We start from the raw sequence: 22,053 nt of genomic DNA, 5'->3' as shown, positions 1-22,053 counted from the left end.
GGTGATGACAGTTATATTGTTACTGTCAGTGGTAATGACAGTTATATTGTTACTGTCAGTGGTGATGACGACAGTTACATTATTACTGTCAGTGGTGATGACAGTTATATTATTACTGTCAGTGGCGATGACAGTTACATTATTACTGTCAGTGGTGATGACAGTTATATTATTACTGTCAGTGGCGATGACAGTTATATTATTACTGTCAGTGGTGATGACAGTTATATTGTTACTGTCAGTGGTAATGACAGTTATATTGTTACTGTCAGTGGTAATGACGACAGTTACATTATTATTGTCAGTGGTGATGACAGTTATATTATTACCGTCAGTGGTGATGACAGTTACATTATTACTGTCAGTGGTGCTGACAGTTATATTATTACTGTCAGTGGTGATGACAGTTACATTATTACAGTCAGTGGTGATGACAGTTACATGGCAGATACTCTTTTTGTGTTTGTGTGTTGCCAGGGAATCACTCAGGTGTGGTCCTGAGCATCACTTCAAGGGAGCTTCATAGTTACCTAGGCAGCTGATGGCCAGCAGGGGGCAGCTGCCAGCAGAATGGACAATGCCTTTCAGCTCCGCCCACCGGTGACCCTTAACAAACCCAGACAGGAGAGTGGAGACCCTCCTGTACACACCTGCACCTGTTAACCACCACAGCAAAACACGCTTCTTCTCACCAGTCTCCACTGCAAATCTGCTCTTCTAAACCTTCATGGCTCTCTCCCTCTATACCTCTATCTCTCTCTCCCTCTATACCTCCATCTCTCTGTCTCTGTACAGTTGTTTCTCTCTCTGTTCCACTGTTGCAGAAAGAGGATCTTATGTCCACAGCTAAAATGAAGATCACACACGTTAACTCACATTAAGAAATTAAGAGGACCTCCGGCCTTCCACACTCTGTTGTGCACTAACACACACACGCACACACACACACTTTCTCTCTGTCTTTCTCTCGCTCTGTCTCTTTTTTCACCTCTTCCACTGTAGTTCCTTCATTTTCTGATGACCAAGGGACAAGCCTCCTGCCTGCCACAGCACACCCTGATCTGGTTCCTCTTCCTGTCACATGACTGACCACATGTCAAATATGTGCTTTGATTGGCTGTCCTACAGACTCATAGACTATAGAGATCATTTTTCACATGCTATTAATGTGTGTATGGTGGTGATTGTAACATTTTTGCTGTGTCATTTTCCTACTTGTATTATGTTTGTTTAGAATGCTCTTTTTGACTTTGCATCTCTCTCAGGCGGCGGGTTATTTCTTCTTAGACTTTTCCCCATTGTTGTGGGGGTTGGGAGGGTATGAAAATGGTGACCAGGATGAATATCACTTCAGGATGCAAGAGTAGTTGTGTTTCGTGAAGGAATGCTATCTGTGATTGGTGGATACTGGGATAGCTGTGTTTGGTTGATACAGGGATAGCTGTGTTTGGTTGATACAGGGCTAGCTGTGTTTGGTGGACACAGGGATAGCTGTGTTTGGTGGACACAGGGATAGCTGTGTTTGGTGGATACAGGGATAGCTGTGTTTGGTGGACACAGGGATAGCTGTGTTTGGTTGATACTGGGATAGCTGTGTTTGGTGGATACTGGGATAGCTGTGTTTGGTTGATACAGGGATAGCTGTGTTTGGTTGATACAGGGCTAGCTGTGTTTGGTGGACACAGGGATAGCTGTGTTTGGTGGACACAGGGATAGCTGTGTTTGGTGGACACAGGGATAGCTGTGTTTGGTTGATACTGGGATAGCTGTGTTTGGTGAATACTGGGATAGCTGTGTTTGGTGGACACAGGGATAGCTGTGTTTGGTTGATACTGGGATAGCTGTGTTTGGTGGACACAGGGATAGCTGTGTTTGGTTGATACTGGGATAGCTGTGTTTGGTAATTGCAAGCAAAAGGAAGCAACTATAAGCTGGTCTAAGGTCCAATGCTTTTGTGTGTTAATTCACTTTTGAACAAATTTTCCTTTATCTACTTTTTTTTATTTCTATCCACCCACCCATCTTGCAATAATGCAATAAGACACAAATCTTCTATGCTTTGAATCCACAGGGAAATGTCTTTCTATGTCATATTCAGGATAAGTGCTGCTGTTTTTTTTTACCAAATGGGGACAGCAGAGTGATCATTTGCCGAGGTTGTTTTCTGTAGTTGTGGGAGCTGATTCAAAACTAAAGTTAATTGTTTATATTATAGGCAAAGGAATGCTTCCATGAAAATCTCATTAGTACATTTATCCACTTACCTTAAGCATAGCTGATCAGCCTTGACATACTTGCAGTCAATGTTTTTCACTGGAACTATGAGGCCAATTTAGTTCAGGAAGTTCTCTCAAACTCCGGACTTCTTGGTAAACAAATGCTTCAGTCAACCATACACATACTTAAATCTTCACTTGCTTATCTCAATCTGCACTGAGTATTTACCTAATGTCACACATGCTTGTTGATGTGGTTTAGGAAGCACTAAATGCTATAAAAATACAATCTATAAACATTTTTTTAAGTGTAATGTATAGCTAAATGCTATAATGTATTGGAGGTAGCCATCTTGAACAACCAGTAGTGAATACCTTTGCCCACATTTGTGTCAATGTAGTTTCAGTTTTAAGTTACATTTATAAATAAAGAGAATCCATGTTATTTTACAGGATGCTTCCAACTAGGTTAGGTAAGAGCAAGACTTCACCAGTGATTCCAGTGTAAAACTATTCAACAAATAATCAGACACCAGTTGTGTCTTGGCTCACTGATCTAGGTTACCTCTGGCACTTTCATCAACCCTGCTGTCACATAGATGAAGATTAGGTACAATTGGCCAACAGACAGTAGTGGTGTGTGTGATATGCTGTAGTGGTCTGTTACAGCAGTAATATAGCCTCACATCCTCCCACTCTCATTGGGGATTATGGATAGATGCAATAAGAGTTCCAGATAGTCCCGGTAGTTCATACACATTCATCAGATATGAGGAAACGTCTCATCCTGCTCACTGGAATTGCAATAAATACATAAGACGTCTTGTGTGAATGTTACTTGAAAATGCAAAAGCACTTAATCTATCACTTCACTTGTGGTGCACTGTTTAATCTGGATTTGTTTTTACCAAGACATTCTGAGACATGAAGTGTTAAACCCGGAGCCCAGCACTTCATATTAAAGCCCCTCTGAGCTGCCCCGTGGCCCTCTCTGAGCTGCCCCGTGGCCCTCTCTGAGCTGCCCCGTGGCCCTCTCTGAGCTGCCCCATGGCCCCCTCTGAGCTGCCCCATGGCCCTCTCTGAGCTGCCCCATGGCCCTCTCTGAGTTGCCCCGTGGCCCTCTCTGAGCTGCCCCGTGGCCCTCTCTGAGCTGCCCCGTGGCCCTCTCTGAGCTGCTCTGTGGCCCTCTCTGAGCTGCCCCATGGCCCTCTCTGAGTTGCCCCGTGGCCCTCTCTGAGCTGCCCCGTGGCCCTCTCTGAGCTGCCCCGTGGCCCTCTCTGAGCTGCCCCATGGCCCTCTCTGAGCTGCCCCGTGGCCCTCTCTGAGCTGCCCCGCGGCCCTCTCTGAGTTGCCCCATGGCCCTTTCTGAGTTGCCCTGTGGCCCTTACTGAGTTGTGTTTTCATAAACCAGACAGCCATTAAGCTTTGGCACAGAAGGCCAGAGATCTTGGTCCCCACCGTAGTCACTGCAGGGTTCAAGCAGGTGTGGTAGTGTGTGGATGAGCCTATATTAGGCCAAACATCACCACGGTTCCCTTTGCTTCAGCTGGTGTGTATATACATATGTGTCTTAAACATGGACAGCACGGCATATTTTCTTGTACATCTGGTGATTTCACATTGAAAACCAAAACATGCGGTTTATTAAATGATTGACCTAGAGCTTTTGCATTGTTTCCCACATTCAGAAACAATTTCTCACGTTTTTTGTGGAAGCTAAAAAATTGTCCTGATTAGATATATCCTGGAAAGTTCTTTTAATGTCTCATTATAATGAAAAAAATTATTACAATTGTAAAGTTTCTACACAACATTCATACCAGAGGTGGGTAGAATAGCTAAATCCCGGACGTGTTATTGAAAGGTAGGCTACTCTGGTAGAAGTAAATTGATGCGATTTAAAGAGTCACTTAACTAAAGTACTAAAGTATCTAGTAGAAAGTCACGGATTACTTCATCAGATCTTTTTAAGCAACATTTTAACTTTTTTGAGCATAGGCTAAAATAGGTGGACCTTATAGTACTTTTCATGATGAATTCATGATGAATTTTTAGAATTTGCTTGTCAGGGATGATTTTTAAGTGACGGAATAATCACACATTACAAAATTTAAACTAGCTGACAGAGACAGAACTAAGATTTTTGGTCATTTATACAAAAAAAAACACTTATGTGCAATGTTTATATAGCACATACATACAGCAACGCGCTGTAAAGAAAAACTCGCTGGTATTGATGTTTAAAATGAACATCTTATGATACCTTTACATATTTAGGCTACCGTTACCTTGATTACACCGTGTTGCTGCTACTGCGAACTGTACCGTAATTTTTACAGATTAAACGGAGAAAAATTATTGTTTCACGTCTTATCCAGCTAATGCGTTTACGCCCACGTACAAAAACCCAAGTAGACGGCTAGCTAGCTAATATATAATATATAACTAATAACATAAACAAGTATGCAATCATATATTAAAAAGGCAATTATCCCTTCCACTGACTAGACACAAACACATTACGTTATGTAGCTCACAGCAGACGTTACTGCCGGTACGGGAAAAAAACTACTGAACGTTTATCAGTGTTAATAAGGTGAGGAAAAGCACATTGTATCTCTCCCCACCCCCACCCCCCTCTCTCATATTCTAATATTGTTCTCCAAGCTAACTTGACATGTTAGTTGACATATTTAGCATAACCGGGTATCTAGCTGTGTTGCTCAGTTTAAAATGTGCGGCTGTATTTGGTGGAAAGAAACGTAAACGTGTATAATAACATCCAGTATCTAACATAGCAGAGTCGCCCCCTTTTCTCCCACAAGGTAAACCTTGTCCATTCAACTTATTGTAGTACTTCTGTAGTACTGACTGTAGTGATCACAGAAACACTCCCATACTGGACAGTGCAAGTTGAACAAACTGCTAAATATTTTAATTAAATAGTAATTTTTAAATTTGACAGCAGTAACTGATGAAAATAGGGTAAATATACATATGCATTGTTTACAAATGCACTAAAGTAACAGTATAATCTACCCTTGTAGATTACGACTCTTAAAAGTTTATTCTAAACGTTATATAGGTAAATGTAGCATGTTACTACCCACCTCTGAGCCATTCATAGTTCACTCAGTAACAGTAGTTTGTGAAATACTTTGCTGTTCCATTCTGTGCATGTTGGCATTGTTTTGTATTTTGTAGCAAGCGTTCAGAGTGAGTGGTGTTAATGGATGTGTGCGCACCGTGGTCCTGGTAACAATGGAGACTCCTGAACACTGGACTAAACCTCTCACCACTAGATAAAGATGTCTGTCTGGCACTAGTCACACAGTCGGGTGTTTTATACTGTTGTCCAGAAGGGCTGAACTTCTCCCAACAGATGGACTCGTAGCTCTGGTGTCTTGATTTTGGCTCAGCAGCTGGGGACTATGTTTAACTTTGGGTCGAATCTGCTGTCCATCACACCCAAACTTGAGTCAAACTGTATTCAGTTCCTCCTGGCTTACACCAAAATGTCACGCCATTCATACCTAACCTCTCACGGCGTTCGTCATGACATAACCTGTAGTATAACAATAAGTCTGGAAGTATTTTATTTCTATACAGTTTGGTATGGAGGCAGCAGAATCTGGACTGTGGGAATAACTAGAATAACTTTTGTACCTGTGTATGGTGTCCCTTGGCTCAGTAGTGGGTTTGTAGTGATATACTGTCTGTATTTCCCTGTCTTATGGTGGGGGGGCCCACACCACTCAGGCCCTCTCAGAGGAGGAGAAACGTTGCCCCAGCCGCTGATCCTGCATCAGCACTTTCAGCTTTCTGGAGTGAAGTTACACAGATTGATAAAGGGAGAAACTGTCCCAGAAACTGCACTTTCTCTGAGAGGACTCATGAATATAAGTCCTGAGCCACTCAAGAAGGGGCGCTTGTTCTTAACGACACAAACGTGGTGGGAAAATGACTGCACAGTTTTGTTGATATCTTGTTTAATTTCCTTTGTTTCCTTGTTTTTCTTTTTGTAAATGAAAACACACACACATGCGTGCACGCGCAACTGTATAGGTTTGTTTTCATGGTTTTATCTGTTAAATAAAGTTTAACATTGTTCACGAGACAGTTGTTTGCATGTCTTCTCTACTTGATCTGTGATTTCACTCCTGTGTTGTACCTGAAGTGATAGCAGTGGGTTACAAACTAACTGTTGCTTAGTTTATTTTTATTGGGCAACCATTTGGGTTGTTTTTTCCCCATCATGCGCTTATTAATTTCGACCAGCAGGTGGCAGTCATCTCTGCTACCGCTTCGCTAGGCATTCAGAGTATGTGGTTATTTATAAAGAAAAACAAACATCTCACCATTATGAATTGATCAATTATTGAACTATTTTAATCTGTCTAATGGTATGTAACTGTTTATCCTATTATTAATATTATTATTTAATCTAGGTGTTGTTTTTGAGGGGAATTTCACTTTTTTAAGTGTTGCTGAGCAATTTTATTTGAGTAATAAACTCACTAAACTGAATACTTTCTGAATACTTTTTGAATACCAAGGTTAATGTTTAATGTATGACCATTAGTGATCACAGGTGTGTCGTTTCTCTGCCAATAAGCAGAGGTGTCAATTCTAGGTTCAGAAAGTAAAAGTCCTCACCAGGATTTTGCTCAGCCTTCCTGGATTGTGTTGATTCCACTAATTTTACCTGGATTGTACTAATTAGAAAATCTAGCAAGCTTGAGCAAAATCCTGGTGAGGACTTTTATTTTCTGAACCTGGAATTGACACCTCTGCCAATAAGCATGTATGGCCTGTGTGGTTTGGCAACGATGAGGAGGACGCATGCTCAGAGCAGAGCGACGTGCCGTGAAGGGCAACCCAAAATCACGGTCATATAAACAGGCAAAGGTCAAAGCTGACAACGAGTTAGTCATATTTAATATTATACAAAGATTAAACCAAACCACAGACACAAACCACAAGGCTGAAACACAAACAATTACCAGCCCAGATACAGAAACCAGAGTTTAAACACAGGACAAAACAAGGAACAAACACCTGGGAATGCTAATGGGGGGCGCGGTTACACACAAGGAAACTATGAAACTAAGGACAGAGGCGGAGCCACGCGTGACAATACACAACATCACCACCAGAGGGCGCACACGTAGAAATTTAAACCTGAACATTTTCATTTTCATGAAGTTTCATTTTGTTTCATATTGTTTCATGTTTCATATTGTGTGGTGTTGAGCATTGTCCAAAGCTCTCAGATGACAAGCTCTTGTGTAAGTTTATTAAAGCACTAAAGCGCCCCGTCCTTGTTTAGTGAGGTTGGCCTCAAGTCTAAATATACAGAATCTAAAAATACACTCTGGGTGGTGCCAACCTGTACTCGTTCAGTTCAAGAAAGTTTTATTTGCATGACTTGACCAGGTACAATTTTGCAGAAGCAAGTAATATCAAACAGAACATGAAGATATAATATAATAAAATAGTAATAAAGCAACGAAAGCAACAAAAAATAATAAATATAACAGTACAAATAAGAGTAAATAAATCAATAGCACATATTGTAGATGATACTTGAACAGTGAGGGTGGTGGTGGGTGTGTTGCTGTAGACTGTGGTACTCTCTGGCAGTGACATGTTGCTACATGCCATGAGAGGTGCTGAGAGACTTTTAATTGATCCCTGTAAGGTTCATCTGTGGTTATTTAACTAAGGATAATTTGTATAAATGTTTTTAGATTTGGAAAGAATGTCCGTATTTTGGATTATCCCCTTATAAAGTAAAGTAACTTTAAGCAAATGTGTGAGAATGTTTTAAGGTGGAGAAGAAAGTGTTATTCAGTTTTAACTTCACCATTCTCATCGTCTGGTACTCACCACGTTCCTTCTGCTGACAAACACGTTGGAGCTCCACCACAAGCTTTCACAACGTCACTCTGGAGAAATGAAAGTGAACTGCAGCCCAAGCAGGTCCAGTCACCTGTATTCCTGTTTCCTTCAGCACGACACATACTGCAGGTAACCGTTTAGAAGGTAAAGAGAACAGGTAAAGAGAACAGTTTTCTTTGCTATATTATTGTTTTGTTATTGTTATATTTTTATTGGGAAGACTTCTGAGGAACATAGTGTTTTTCAGCCATTATATGTTTTCTATATGTTATATGTTATTTACATATTATATGTTATCTTATATTTTATCTTACATACTGTATATGTTGTTATCTATATTTTACATGTTATATGTTATCTACATATGTTATCTTATATTTTATCTTACATACTGTATATGTTGTTATCTATATTTTACATGTTATGTTATCTATATGTTATCTACATATTATGTTATATGTTATCTTATATGTTATCTATATGTTATCTTTATATTAAATGTTATCTTATATATTGTTTATACATTATATGTTATAACTGATCTTTAGAGAAAGAGGGCTTGGATATCAAGATAAAATAAATAGTCAAGAGGTTGACCAGGTTTTAGAAAACTGGTATAACAGGAACTAATTTGAAATTATGCATTCTGTAAAATATTTGTTTCCCCAACAATATTTGTCTTGTCTTCAGTGTCAACATTTTTCACAGCAAATCACCATATATAAATAAAAAGTATTAGTGAGTTATGGCCGTATCATCTCACGCTGATGTGTCTGTGCTCCATTAGCTATGGGTGTGTCCCCTAGTCTCCTGTCTGAGGAGGATCTCCAGTGCTCCATCTGTCAGCATGTGTTCACTGATCCAGTCTCTACTCCATGTGGACACAACTTCTGCATGGTCTGTCTCAGAACGTGCTGGGACAACAGTTCACTCTGCCAGTGTCCAGTTTGTAAGGAGGAATTCCCTCAAAGGCCTGAGCTGCGTGTGAACACTTTCATCTCTGCACTGCCTGCTCAGTTCAAGAAAGCATTTCAGGTGGAGTCCAGCAGCACTGCAGATCAACGTCTCTCCAAGAGTCAGAAGGTTCTGTGTGACTCCTGCACTGAGAACAGGCTGGAGGCTCTAAGATCTTGTCTGGACTGTGGAGTCTCCTACTGCAGTAGACACCTGCTGTCTCATTCAATCACATATAAAATGAGAAATCATAAACTCATCGACCCTGTGGAGAACCTGGAGAACTACATCTGCCAGAAACATGAGAAACCCCTGGAGATGTTCTGTAGAGACGACCAGACGTGTGTGTGTCAGTTCTGCACCAAGGGAGACCACAGAACTCACACCACTGTTCCCATAGAAACTGAGATGCAAAAGAAGAAAGTGGGAGACATTTTATAAACTTTACATAAGTACATAATCAAAAGATCAAACACTAAAATGAGCTGTGATGTAATAAACAGTGCCTTTGCCGTAGATGGAGTTGGAGACAACACAAACTGAAGTACGAGAGATGATCAAGCAAAGAATGAAGAAGGTTGATGAGATCAAGCACTCTGTGGAACTCAAACAGGTTTGTCTCAAACTCAAACAGGTGTGTCTCAAACTCAAACAGGTATGTCTCGAACTTATAACACTACGAGACATTACACCAAGTTCTGTACCTATCAATACACAATGGCAAAATCTACATATGGTCTGATGGCAGAAACCAGGAACCGCTGTGCAGAGGAGACATGGTCTACCTCAAAGTCCACCTCACAGTCCACCTCACAGTCCACCTCACAATCCACCTCACAATCCACCTCACAGTCCACCTCACAGTCCACCTCACAATCCACCTCACAGTTCACCTCACAGTGCACCTCACAGTGCACCTCACAGTTCACCTCACAGTTTACCTCACAGTTTACCTCACAGTTCACCTCACAGTTCACCTCACAGTTTACCTCACATTCCACCTCATAGTTTACCTCACAATCCACCTCATAGTTCACCTCAGTCAACCTCACATTCCACCTCATAGTTTACCTCACATTCCACCTCATAGTTTACCTCACATTCCACCTCATAGTTTACCTCACTGTTCACCTCATAGTTTACCTCACAGTTCACCTCACAGTTTACCTCACATTCCACCTCATAGTTTACCTCACAGTTCACCTCATAGTTTACCTCACAGTTCACCTCAGTCAACCTCACATTCCACCTCAGTTTACCTCACAGTTCACCTCATAGTTTACCTCACATTCCACCTCATAGTTTACCTCACAGTTCACCTCATAGTTTACCTCACAGTTCACCTCAGTCAACCTCACATTCCACCTCATAGTTTACCTCACATTCCACCTCATAGTTTACCTCACAGTTCACCTCATAGTTTACCTCACAGTTCACCTCATAGTTTACCTCACATTCCACCTCATAGTTTACCTCACAGTTCACCTCATAGTTTACCTTACATTCCACCTCATAGTTTACGTCACAGTTCACCTCATAGTTTACCTCACAGTTCACCTCAGTCAACCTTACATTCCACTTCACAGTTCACCGCACAGTTCAAGTTCAAGCTTCAGTTCAAGCTTATACAACTTTAAAAGTTGTATTCGTGTATTTAAATGTGAGTGTTAGAATTTGTGTATTTAAGTGTGTTAGTTTTCATGTATTTAAGTGTGAGTGTTAGTATTCGTGTATTTAAGTGTGAGTGTTAGTATTTGTGTATTTAAGTGTGTGTTAGTATTCGTCTATACAAGTTTGAGTGTTAGTATTCATGTATTTAGGAGTGAGTGTTAGTATTTGTGTATTTAAGTGTGTGTTAGTATTCGTCTATATAAGTTTGAGTGTTAGTATTCATGTATTTAGGAGTGAGTGTTAGTATTTGTGTATTTAAGTGTGTGTTAGTATTCGTCTATATAAGTTTGAGTGTTAGTATTCATGTATTTAGGAGTGAGTGTTAGTATTTGTGTATTTAAGTGTGTGTTAGTATTCGTCTATATAAGTTTGAGTGTTAGTTTTCATGTATTTAGGTGAGTGAGTGTTAGTATTTGTGTTAATTGCTGATCTAAAAAGATCCTGCTTTAACCTGCTTTAACCTGCTTTCACCTGCTTTAACCTGCTTTAACCTGCTTTCACCTGGCATGATCCCTCAGCGTCACTGTCACATGGCCCCGCCTCCCCCCTGTCAGTCATGTCTTTTGTTTTGTTCTCTGTGTTTGGGTGTCTTTTATTTTGAAATTCCCAGTTGTCTCTGTCTTCACTCCCCTGCCTTGTAAGTCCTGTGTTTGGTCTCTTGTGTGGTCAGTTATTGTAAGTATTGGTTTTGTTCATGATGTTTGTTATTCTTGCTCCTTCTATGTCTTTCATGTCACCTCTGTTCTTTGTATGAGTTCTGTCGTTTTTGTGTTAGTCATCTTATTAAAACACTCCAAAATCTGCATTTGCGTCCCACCTGCTCAGCCCTCATAGTTACAGTCACATGGTACAAAGTCTGGGGAAGAGTGTCTACAAAAGTCCAAAATGTCAAATGCAGCATGTGTGCACATGAACAACTAAGTCTAGTTCTATAATTGGAGAGACTTCAGTTGATTTGACAAAAATCAATACATGTGAACATCAAAATGTAAAATGTATTGAAAACGTATTTGTCTCCTGTTAGAAAAACACAGAGAAGGAGAAAGCAGACAACATGGAGGTCTTCAGTTCTCTGCTGCGCTGCATTGAGAGAAGTCGGACTGAGCTGCTTCAGGTGCTGGAGGAGAAGCAGAAAGCAGCAGAGAGGCAGGCAGAAGAGTTCATTAAAGACCTGGAGCAGGAGATCACTGAACTAAAGAGGAGAAACACTGAGCTGGATCAGATCTCACACACTGAGGACCACATCCACCTCCTACAGGTCAGAGTCCCTCTGGTTCTCAATAACAGTGCAGCACATCACAGACAGTCCTCCCCATGTTGAGGGAGTTTTCCTCTCTCCTCTCTCCTGTAGATGTACCCGTCCCTGTGCAGCCCTCCACACACCAGGGACTGGACCAACATCACCATTAACACTCATCTGAGTGTGGAGACTCTCAGGAGAGCTCTGACACAGCTTCAGGAATCACTTAATATGGAAATGGAGGAACTTGCTAAGATTGGTAACTATTTACTGATGAGTTAGATCTTGTCGGTTTGCTACGATATCAATTAATCAATCAAATTTTATTTATATAGTGCTTTTTACAACAGTTGTTGTCACAAAGCAGCTTTACAAGGGTCCGAGTCCAAGCCCCCAGTGAGCAAGCCAAGGGTGACAGTGGCAAGGAAAAACTCCCTAAGGGTATGAGGAAGAAACCTTGAGAGGAACCAAGACTCAGGGGGGGAACCCATCCTCCTCTGGCAGACGCTGGTCACCATGACAACAACAACAATTTAGACAGAAAGAATAAAAGGAAAAGGAAAAGATGTAATAATGTCCATCTTGGTGTAGGCATATCTGGTTAGGCAGGAGGTGGCCGGCCCAGGATAGATCACTTGTCTCTCCTCATCTCAGTGTTCCTCGAGTAGGCGGGCAGCCATGTGGAGAAAATAAAACAGGGAAAATTAGCTCTGTATAAGGACATTATACAGGACAGATGAGATTATAAACATTTCTGGAGTGTGGCAGCAACTCCGGCATTAAGTTAAATTATTACAGCCTAGCTAAAAAAGGCAGGACCAGAAGGTAACACAGACTTGGGAGCATTCTGAGACATTGGCATCCATCCACTGCACTGTCAACAAACTTGAGTGACCACGAGCAGTGACAGGACGACAGCACCAGCGCCCCAGTCTACCATAAAACCCTTCGTCTATGAACCCCTGGATCTGTACCTTTATCTAAGGAGGATATTAATTATCAAACGCTAAACTAAATAAGTGGGTTTTTAACCTAGACTTAAAGATTGTGACTGTCAGAGTCCCAGACGCATTTTGGAAGGTTGTTCCAAAGCTGGGGGGCCTTATAAGAAAAGGCTCTTCCCCCTGCTGTTACCTTATTAATTTGTGGAACTAATAAAAGACCAGCACCCTGTGATCTTAGTGGATGTGGGGGTTCATAGTAGGAAATAAGTTCCTGGAGGTATTCAGGAGCAAGCCCGTGCAGTGCTTTATATGTTAATAATAGAATTTTAAAATCAATACGGAATTTAACTGGGAGCCAATGCAGGGCTGATAGGACTGGTCTAATATGCTGAAATTTTCTAGTTCTGGTCAGAACTCTGGCTGCGGCATTTTGAACTATTTGAAGTTTATTTAGATTCCTATTTGAACATCCTGACAGCAGTGAGTTACAGTAGTCTAATCTGGAGTTAACAAAGGCATGCACCAATTTTTCTGCATCATCCTGTGATAATGCATTTCATAACTTGGCAATGTTGCAGAGATGTAGAAAAGCTATCCTAGTATTATCTATGTATTTATCAAATGATAGGCAGAGGTGGATAGGAATGCGTTACATTTACTCCGTTACATTTACTCAAGTAGCTTTTTGGACAAAAATGTACTTGTAAGAGTAGTTTTAATATGAAAGACTTCTACTTTTACTTGGGCAAATATGTGCTGAGAAAAAACGCGACTTTTACTCCGTTACAATCGTATTTGCGGTGCGCACTACCGTTACTTTCGTTTTGTAAATAATTCGTCTTTTCAGTGAGAAGACTGACCAACGTCTCGTCACCTGAGTATGAGTGACCAATCAAATGATGCCAGTCAGTCACGTGATCACATACGCAAACTTTCTTCACCGTAGCAATAAAATATGGTGACAGAGAAAACCTACCGAGCATCCCTGACCTCACATACAGCCAATGTATATATTACAAATGTGTAAAAAGGACAGTTATATAATGCACTTTATATAATATTAAGTCATTTGTGTCTGCCAAACATGTGAACATTTCAGCCTACAAGAACTCAACATCAAATTTGAGGAAACACGATGCGATAAGTTTGCCTTATGTATAATTTTGTGTAATGTTATATCTCTGAGGCATAACGTTTGTATGATGTAATTATTAAATGTAACGCAGTGCAATACTAAAAACCAGTTCACACTCTGAGTGTACACACTAGCAATATATGATGATTAAGTTTGCTATAAATTGATTCAATTTGTAGCTACACGTATTGGCTGACAGTCTCATCAGTTAGTGCCTTTGTGGAACACATTAAAGTTACACAGGCCTAATAATTAGGAACAAACAAAAATACATATTATTTATAATAAATAATTTTTAGATATTATATTTATTTATAATACATTCTTTTTGTTATCATTAAGTCATTGTTTCCAGTAATTCAATTTCCCATGATGTAATTTATTGACACGAGACAGTACTCATGCATTTACTCACTACTTGAGTAGCTTTTAATCAAAGTACTTTTTTACTTTTACTCAAGTAAATTTTTGGATGCATACTTTTACTTTTACTTGAGTAACATTTGGTTCAAGTAACAGTACTTTTACTTGAGTAAAATTGTTGAATACTCTACCCACCTCTGATGATAGGTCAGAGTCGAATATGACGCCTAGGTTTTTGGCTACTGTGCCAGGTGTAATGGGGTAGTCTGCGAGATTAAGCATTAGATCTGGAATTTTCTGTCTTGCGGCCTTAGGCCCAGGAGGAAAACTTCTGTTTTGTCCTCATTAAGTTGGAGGAAGTTTAGAGAAATCCAGCGTTTAATATCTATTACACAGGCCTCAATTTTTCCTAAACTGTGCCCAATGGTAGCATATATAATGTAAATAATAGTGGTCCTAAAATGGGGCCTTGTGGGACCCCATATTTTACTTTTGTACATTTGGATGGAATATTATTGAGCTCTACAAACTGATAGCGATTAGTTAAGTAAGAGTAAAACCATGAAAGGGCTACGCCTGAGACTCCAACCCAGCGTTCTAACCGCTTTAGCAAGATCCTATGATCAATTGTGTCGAAAGCTGCACTAAGATCACGAAGCACTAACAGAGATACATAGCCTTGATCTGAGGCAAGGAGATCATTTGTTACTTTGACTAATGCTGATTCAGTACTGTGATGGGGCCTAAATCCAGATTGGAACTTTTCAAAAATGTGATTCCTATGCAGTCGGTTAGACTATCTAACTCAGGGGTGGGCAATTAATTTTTACAAGGGGCCACATGAGAAACCTGAATTGTGTCAGAGGGCCACACAAACGAAAATGACGTCATCGCGGTGGCTCCGCCCACCTCGCGCGAACTTCCACGAACGGCGGAGGCATTTATACTTGCCGCATCACATTCTGTGCAGTGTTGTCTGAAACGATATGTGTTAGTGTAAAGAAACACCCCTCAAAAACAGGGGAAGGAACATTTACCTGACCAATTTTAATGTTGCTTTTTGTTTCAGATTTGAAAAGTGCTAGAATTTAGGCTAAATACTTGAAAATGCTTGAAATTGTAACTACTTCATTTCACAACAAATATCTGTCTGACTGAACAGTTTTCTTGTATTACGTTAACAAATACGAGCCTCTTGTAATTCCAGGATGAAACATGAGAGAAAGCGAAGACGTTAAGATTGGGCGTTTTGAAAATAAACCACCATTAAATAATGTGATTAAAAGCGAATTATTTCGAGTATATGTATAAATATTTAACTAAATTAAGTTTAACGTGCTGGAAATATTGAAATGGACCTTGAAAGTGACATACACGTGCTTTAATTCCACCTTGTAAAGATGTATAAACCCTGCAAACATGACTTTGTTCATCGACAGCGCGCGAAGCCCTCGCACACGGGCGGAGTCACCGCGATTACGTCATTTTCGCCGCGCAGACCCTTGCGCCGCGTCAAGTATAAACCAGGCTTAAACCTACCTTTAAATCACTTCTACGGCACTTTGAAGGTCCATTTCAATATTTCCCAGCTGACGCTGGTTCTCTCTAAGCTCGGTTTCTGGAACGGAAAACTCTGAGTTTTCGTTAACTCTGAGTTTACTTACACGGTTTCTTCACTGAATCCGCTTTCTGGAATTACCCCCCTGTTCAGTCAGCTATTTCTTGTGAATCAAAATACAGTCACAATTTCAAGCATTTTCAAGTACTTTAGCCTAAATTCCAGCATATTTCAAACCTGGAACACAATGCAACATTAAAATTCGTCACGTAAATGTTCCGCTGTTCGCGGAGGTTCGCGCGCTACATTCATTCGCAAAAGTATAAATTCAGCCTTAACTTGTCGCTGATCACCTACCTAACCCTACTGTTTCTCGCACAAGCGCATGTACGTCCATACGGAATTAACACAAACGTAGCGATTTCAAAATAAAAGCATCACAGTTGTATTGCACGCACGACATAGATATTTGTTTCATTTATGATTGGCCTCTCGCGGGCCGTTGTTTACCCAGGTCTGATCTAACTCCTCTGGATCGGATAGCGAGTGGGCTAAAGCAGTTAAGTCAGGGAGGGTTTCAATAAACTGTGTTGCTGTTGAATTTATCAAGCACTTTATACACTGCCGAGGAGACGAGCGGGTATTTATGTTAAGATGAAGCTCGAATTGGACTAAATAGTGATCAAAGATTGCTGTGGTTTGCGGGAGTATACTTATATTATCAACGTCGATACCCAGCGTTAGGATTAAATCTAGGGTATGATTTCGATAATGTGTAGGTCCTACTACATTTTGTATTATGCAGACAGAGTTCAATATAGAAGTAAAAGCCCTTGTCAGTGGATCCTCCGCATTATGTATGTTAAAGTCTCCTACCATTATTATTTTGTCACTACATACTGCTAAATTTGCTGGAAAATCGGTAAAATCATTTAAGAAGTCTGAGTAAGGCCCTGGTGGTCTGTATACATTTGTCAGGGAAAATGCGCTTTTATTTTCAGATGGACTAATTACATTAATGGACTGCATCTCAAATGAATTAGATATCTAAGTATTTCTGATGAATTTCTAAACAATTTCGATATATACATATTCCTCCACCTCTGCCTGACAATCTAGGTCTATGTATATAGCTATATCCCACAAGAGTGGCTTCATTTAGTGTTAAATAATCACCAGGTTGAATCCACGTTTCTGTTAGACATAGAATATAAATTTTCTGGTCGGTTATAAGTTCATTCACAAAAAATGCTTTAGAGTTGAATGATCGAACCCTCGTTGTGGGTCAATTTGACCCTTTTCAAAGTTTGAAGATGTAGGAAAACTATTTAAAATAATTTTTTCAGTATGAAACTACTTCTGCTTGGGTTAATTAGTGTAATCAACATATTATATGAAAATAATTCATGTCAGTTATTTACAACCACCCCCTGCATGTTTATATCACATAGATACTGTTCGGGTAAATTTGACCCTTTTTAAAATTTTTGACCCTTTTTAAAAAAAAATTATTTTTATTTTTTTTATTTGTGTGTGTGTATGTGTGTGTGTACAATTGTGTGTGTGTGTTTGTGTGTGTGTTTGAGTGTGTGTGTGTGTGTGTTTGAGTGTGTGTTTGAGTTTGTGTGTGTATGAGAGTGTGTGTTTGTGTGTGTGTGTTTGTGTGTATGTATATGTGTGTGTGTGTGTGTGTGTGTGTGTATGAGAGTGTGTGTGTGTTTGTGTGTTTGTATGTGTTTGTGTGAATGTGTGTTTGTGTGTGTTTGAGTGTGTGTTTGAGTGTGTGTTTGAGTGTGTGTGTGTGTGTATGAGAGTGTGTGTTTGTGTATGTGTTTGAGTGTGTGTTTGTGTGTGTGTGTGTATGTGTGTATGACAGTGTGTATGTGTGTTTGTGTGTATGTATGTGTGTGTGTGTGTGTGTATGTGTGTATGACAGTGTTTGTGTGTTTGTGTGTGTGTGTGTGTGTTTGTGTGTATGTGTGTCTGTGTATGTGTGTCTGTCTGTGTGTGTGTATGTGTGTTTGTGTGTGTGTGTGTGTGTTTTTGTGTGTGTGTATGTGTGTGTGTATGTGTGTGTGTGTATAAGTGTATGAGAGTGTTGTGTGTGTTTGGTATCTTAGTTTGAACATGGAAATTTTCACATTTTTATGAAAAACGATCCTAATTGAACCATTACCTGTTACAAGTAAGGAACACCATTGCACTAAATATTGATAGAATAATTAGTAATGTAGTTAGTAATTAAATATTCACACTGTTTGTTAGGATTTTTTTGGTTTAAGACATCTTTTGAACAATTAAACATGCACCAGGGTTAAAGTGACCCTAAACAGTACGGCTGTTTTACAAGGATGCACATAATAGGAGGGTTAATCCAATTTTCAGATCGGTCATATAGGTAGTAATAATTGGATGTGAGGTTTGAATAGTAGTTAAAAATTTTTACTAATTATTATATGCGTTATTTTTTAAACACCTGTATACCACGTATTTTAGACACACCCTTACTTCCGTCAAAGCAAGCTTGTTCAGTGTGTTGCCAGTGGTACTGCCACCTGCTGGTTTAGCATGGTACCTACAAGTGTCTCACCACCATTCTCCCTCTCTCTCTGTATCTTTGCTTATTCGAGTACTTACCTCCTGCCCCGCTTCCTGGCCTCCCTGAAGTTTTCCTCCTGCTATTATTTTCCTATACAGTTTGGTTTTGTTTTGGGAAGGATTTTTTATCTAGATCCAGCTCCACCCCATGGACTTTTGATTCTGCAGCGACGGGTACTTGCATTTGCCAGCCAGCCAGTTACTTCCCCTGGTGTTTTTTGTTGTTTATTGGTTTTTTGTGTTTACATTTGGTATTTTCTCCGTCTGTTTCCATGGTTGAGTTTTGTTTTCCACGTTGAGTTTTCCACGTTTTTTCTGTTTGTTTTCTTCCCACCGTCTGCCATTGTGTTTCTCCTGTCAGTCTCGCATGTCTGCAAGTTTTATTATTTTGTTCATTTTGTTCAAGCCGGCGCTTGGGTTCCCTCCTGTCTCTACAAACCACGCTGTGGTTTCGACTTCTGATTCCTACCGTATTACAGACGTATTCTGATCTGAACAGGATGACAGACCATCATGGTCCATCAGGATTTGGTACCCAGTACCGACCCTGTGAAAGGGAGGCCAAGCAGGGCATGGGCCTGATAGTGGACTAGATACAGGATGCAACCTGGGTGGTGTTGGAGGAATGTTCTGGGTGGTGTTGGAGGAATGTTCTGGGTGGTGGTGTAGGAATGTTCTGGATGGTGTTGGAGGAATGTTCTGGGTGGTGCTGGAATGTTCTGGGTGGTGTTGGAATGTTCTGGGTGGTGTTGGAGGAATGTTCTGGGTGGTGTTGAAGGAATGTTCTGGGTGGTGGTGTAGGAATGTTCTGGGTGGTGGTGTAGGAATGTTCTGGGTGGTGTTCGAGAAATGTTTTGGGTGGTGTTGGAGGAATGTCCTGGGTTGTGTTGGAGGAATGTTCTGGGTGGTGTTGGAAGAATGTTCTGTGTTGTGTTGGAGGAATGTTCTGGGTGGTGTTGTAGGAATGTTCTGGGTGGTGTTAGGCTTCAGGAGGGAAAGCAACATGCAGTGCAGGTGATCTATATGCCAAATGAGTTACAGTTCAGCAGAAATCATCAGTATCCACTAAATAATGTTTATACGTTGTTTTAGACTTTGTCATTCAAATGTTTTTCACTAGAATTCAACAATATTTTCCATCTCAGAGCCAAAATCTGGCTTCAACATACATATATCTTTAAGTAATCTTTCATTAAATCCAGTGTTTTGATGACACACAGCAAAGGAAAAACTTTGCTAATCACAGAAATAATAATGGATAATATTATAATAAATAAAATAATAAATGGATAATAATAATACAATGAGGCATAATCTGTAATCTAACAGTGGTTCATTGTAGTTTATTCATATCTGGAATTCTATGTAATAAAATGTAACAGCAAATAATGTTATTTTCCTAACAGAGCTGAAGAGAATTCAACAGTGTGCAGGTGTGTGGACTCTCACTGATCACATGACTAAATATATACAGCGTGTCTTCACTCTTACACACTGTAAACTGTTCAAATGGGCTTAAACTGTGTCTCTTTCTCCCAGTGGATGTGACTCTGGACCCTGATACAGCTCATCCTGATCTCATTCTGTCTGCTGATGGGAAACAAGTGAAATATGGAAACACACAACAGAATCTTCCTGACAACCCAGCGAGATTTGAATATAGTCCCTGTGTGTTGGGAAAGGAGGGTTTCTCCTCAGGGAGATTTTACTATGAGGTGCAGGTCAAAGGGAAAGTTAAGTGGGCCTTGGGCCTGGCTGGAGAAACCAGTCCTAGAAAGGGAATGATTATTTGTAGCCCTGAGGATGGATACTGGAGTATTTGTAAGAAGAAGAACAATGAATATGAAGCTCTGGACTCTCCCTCCGAGTCCCTCTCCTTGAAGCAGGCTCCCCAGAAGGTTGGAGTGTTTGTGGATTATGAGGAGGGTCTGGTCTCCTTCTATGATGTTGAGGCCCGGGCTCATATCTACTCTTTCACTGGTCAGTCTTTCACTGGGAGACTCTACCCGTACCTGTGCCCCTGTGTCAGTGTAGGTAAAACCTCAGCCCCACTGTGCATCATCACTGTGGAACCTTAGCAGAGAGATTTTACCCATGATGTCCAGTTTTATCCATATAATAATTTTAACAGGACTTTGTAGTATTTGAAATGATTTTGTTGGAATGTGTTGCTCAAAAGCAAAGATAAAGCAGAATACATATAATTTTTTTCTAATTAACATTTGTTATGGCATAACAAAAATTTTACACCTTAAAATGATCATCCCAGTCTGGCCCAACTCTGGCCCCCAGTCGGAGTAAATTTATTGTGGACGCACACATACAATACAACTACAGAGACAACGAGAAACACTGACAACGTGATGATTTAAATACAGTCACGTTAAACAAAACATGGGAAACATGACATAACAAGAGACAGGTGGCACAGGCCAACGCAGGGTAAGCTAAGAAGGGGGTGTGGCAACACCAATAACAACAGACACGCACACACAACAGACTGTACCAAGAGCACATACATGGGGTTGTAGGGGTGTGCCATGCTGTTAGAGAGCTTGATATGTCCACCAGATACAGGTGACAACAATCTTTAGATCAGGGGTCGGCAACCTTTAAGACATGGAGTGCCAACTTTAACATGTCTAGTCAAGGAGTGTGCCACTATCAACAAATAAAATGGGAGCGGGGGGGGGGGGGGGGGGGGGGGTAGTGAGTTTAAATTGTTGACGGGGGGGGGGGGGGGGGGTATGCCAAGTGTAAATTGTTAGTGGAGGGGAGGTGTAAATGGACACAAATTAAGTATTATGTTGTGATCGATCGCCAAGTATAAATGCCTCCGCCGAGCAAAGCATTGAGGAGCGATTTTGATTGGAGGATCGTGCTCTCTGTCTGACATTTTTTATTAATAATTTTTTTGCTGATGCTGGTCCAGTGTGTCGTGTGCCACTGATTATGCCTCGGCGTGCCAATGGTGGCCCGCGTGCCATAGGTTGCCGACCCCTGCTTTAGATTGTCAATCTTGTCAATCTTTTTTGAGTGACGACAATATTTAGATTTTTTAAATCTAAAATAATTTTAGTAAAGTTGAATTGCCGCCTTGCAGCCAGTGGTCAACACACTTTGTTACATTATGTGCTGGCTACCATGGGCGACACAGGCTGTGGGCAGGAAAGCAGCTCACTGGGTTTTGGGAAATTGAGAATCTTTTTTTAGAAATGGCATTAGCAGGATGGGGACTTTGGTAAAGAAAACTTTGTTAGGAACTCTGCCCAAATAATGTCATAAATACTTATCTGAGTGGAGAGTGAGTTATTGTTGGGTAAATTGTGTTTTTTTAGAACTGCATATCATATATTGTTCCTAATTGGTGTTGTTTCAGTTCATGTAGTTCATGGAAACTTTGCCTTTTTTTAATAAGTTTTCAATAAGTAAGAAGAATACTTGGACATGTTTTGGCATTTATTATCCTTTGG

At 40.4% G+C, this 22,053-nt stretch overlaps 2 protein-coding genes across 3 annotated transcripts in view; both read left to right on the top strand.

Annotated features, from left to right (window-relative positions):
• sorcs2 (sortilin-related VPS10 domain containing receptor 2) overlaps positions 1–6,331 on the top strand; it is a 228,044-nt gene extending 221,713 nt beyond the window's left edge. The window contains exon 27 of the mRNA XM_076972128.1: positions 478–6,331. Coding sequence (XP_076828243.1) covers positions 478–542 — 65 coding nt within the window. The 3' untranslated portion in view covers positions 543–6,331. The remainder of the gene's footprint in view (positions 1–477) is intronic.
• A 1,572-nt stretch (positions 6,332–7,903) lies between these two features.
• Positions 7,904–21,262, top strand: LOC143474945 (zinc finger protein RFP-like). Of its 2 annotated transcripts, none has more exons than XM_076972631.1 (7): positions 7,904–8,261; positions 8,905–9,494; positions 9,589–9,684; positions 11,767–12,000; positions 12,094–12,241; positions 19,987–20,013; positions 20,120–21,262. In XM_076972631.1, the coding sequence occupies exons 2-7, from the start codon at positions 8,907–8,909 to the stop codon at positions 20,656–20,658; spliced, it is 1,632 nt and encodes a 543-aa protein (XP_076828746.1). In that variant the 5' UTR covers positions 7,904–8,261; positions 8,905–8,906; the 3' UTR covers positions 20,659–21,262. The 2 variants fall into 2 exon arrangements, with proteins under 2 accessions (XP_076828746.1, XP_076828745.1); XM_076972630.1 differs by having other exon boundaries at positions 7,906–8,274.
• Positions 21,263–22,053: the final 791 nt, after the last annotated feature.

The sequence above is a fragment of the Brachyhypopomus gauderio genome, chromosome 14, assembly GCF_052324685.1.
Source record: "Brachyhypopomus gauderio isolate BG-103 chromosome 14, BGAUD_0.2, whole genome shotgun sequence".
NCBI lineage: Eukaryota > Metazoa > Chordata > Actinopteri > Gymnotiformes > Hypopomidae > Brachyhypopomus > Brachyhypopomus gauderio.
The sequence above is the reverse complement of the archived record's forward strand: the minus strand, read 5'-3'. Positions and strand labels throughout refer to the sequence as shown.

Excerpts from the sequence above, each read along its gene's own strand:
- LOC143474945 (XM_076972631.1), top strand. The coding sequence starts at position 8,907 with ATGGGTGTGTCCCCTAGTCTCCTGTCTGAGGAGGATCTCCAGTGCTCC. Across the intron at positions 9,685-11,766 it reads ACTCTGTGGAACTCAAACAG|AAAAACACAGAGAAGGAGAA; the intron begins GTTTGTCTCAAA and ends GTCTCCTGTTAG. Across the intron at positions 20,014-20,119 it reads GAGAATTCAACAGTGTGCAG|TGGATGTGACTCTGGACCCT; the intron begins GTGTGTGGACTC and ends TCTTTCTCCCAG.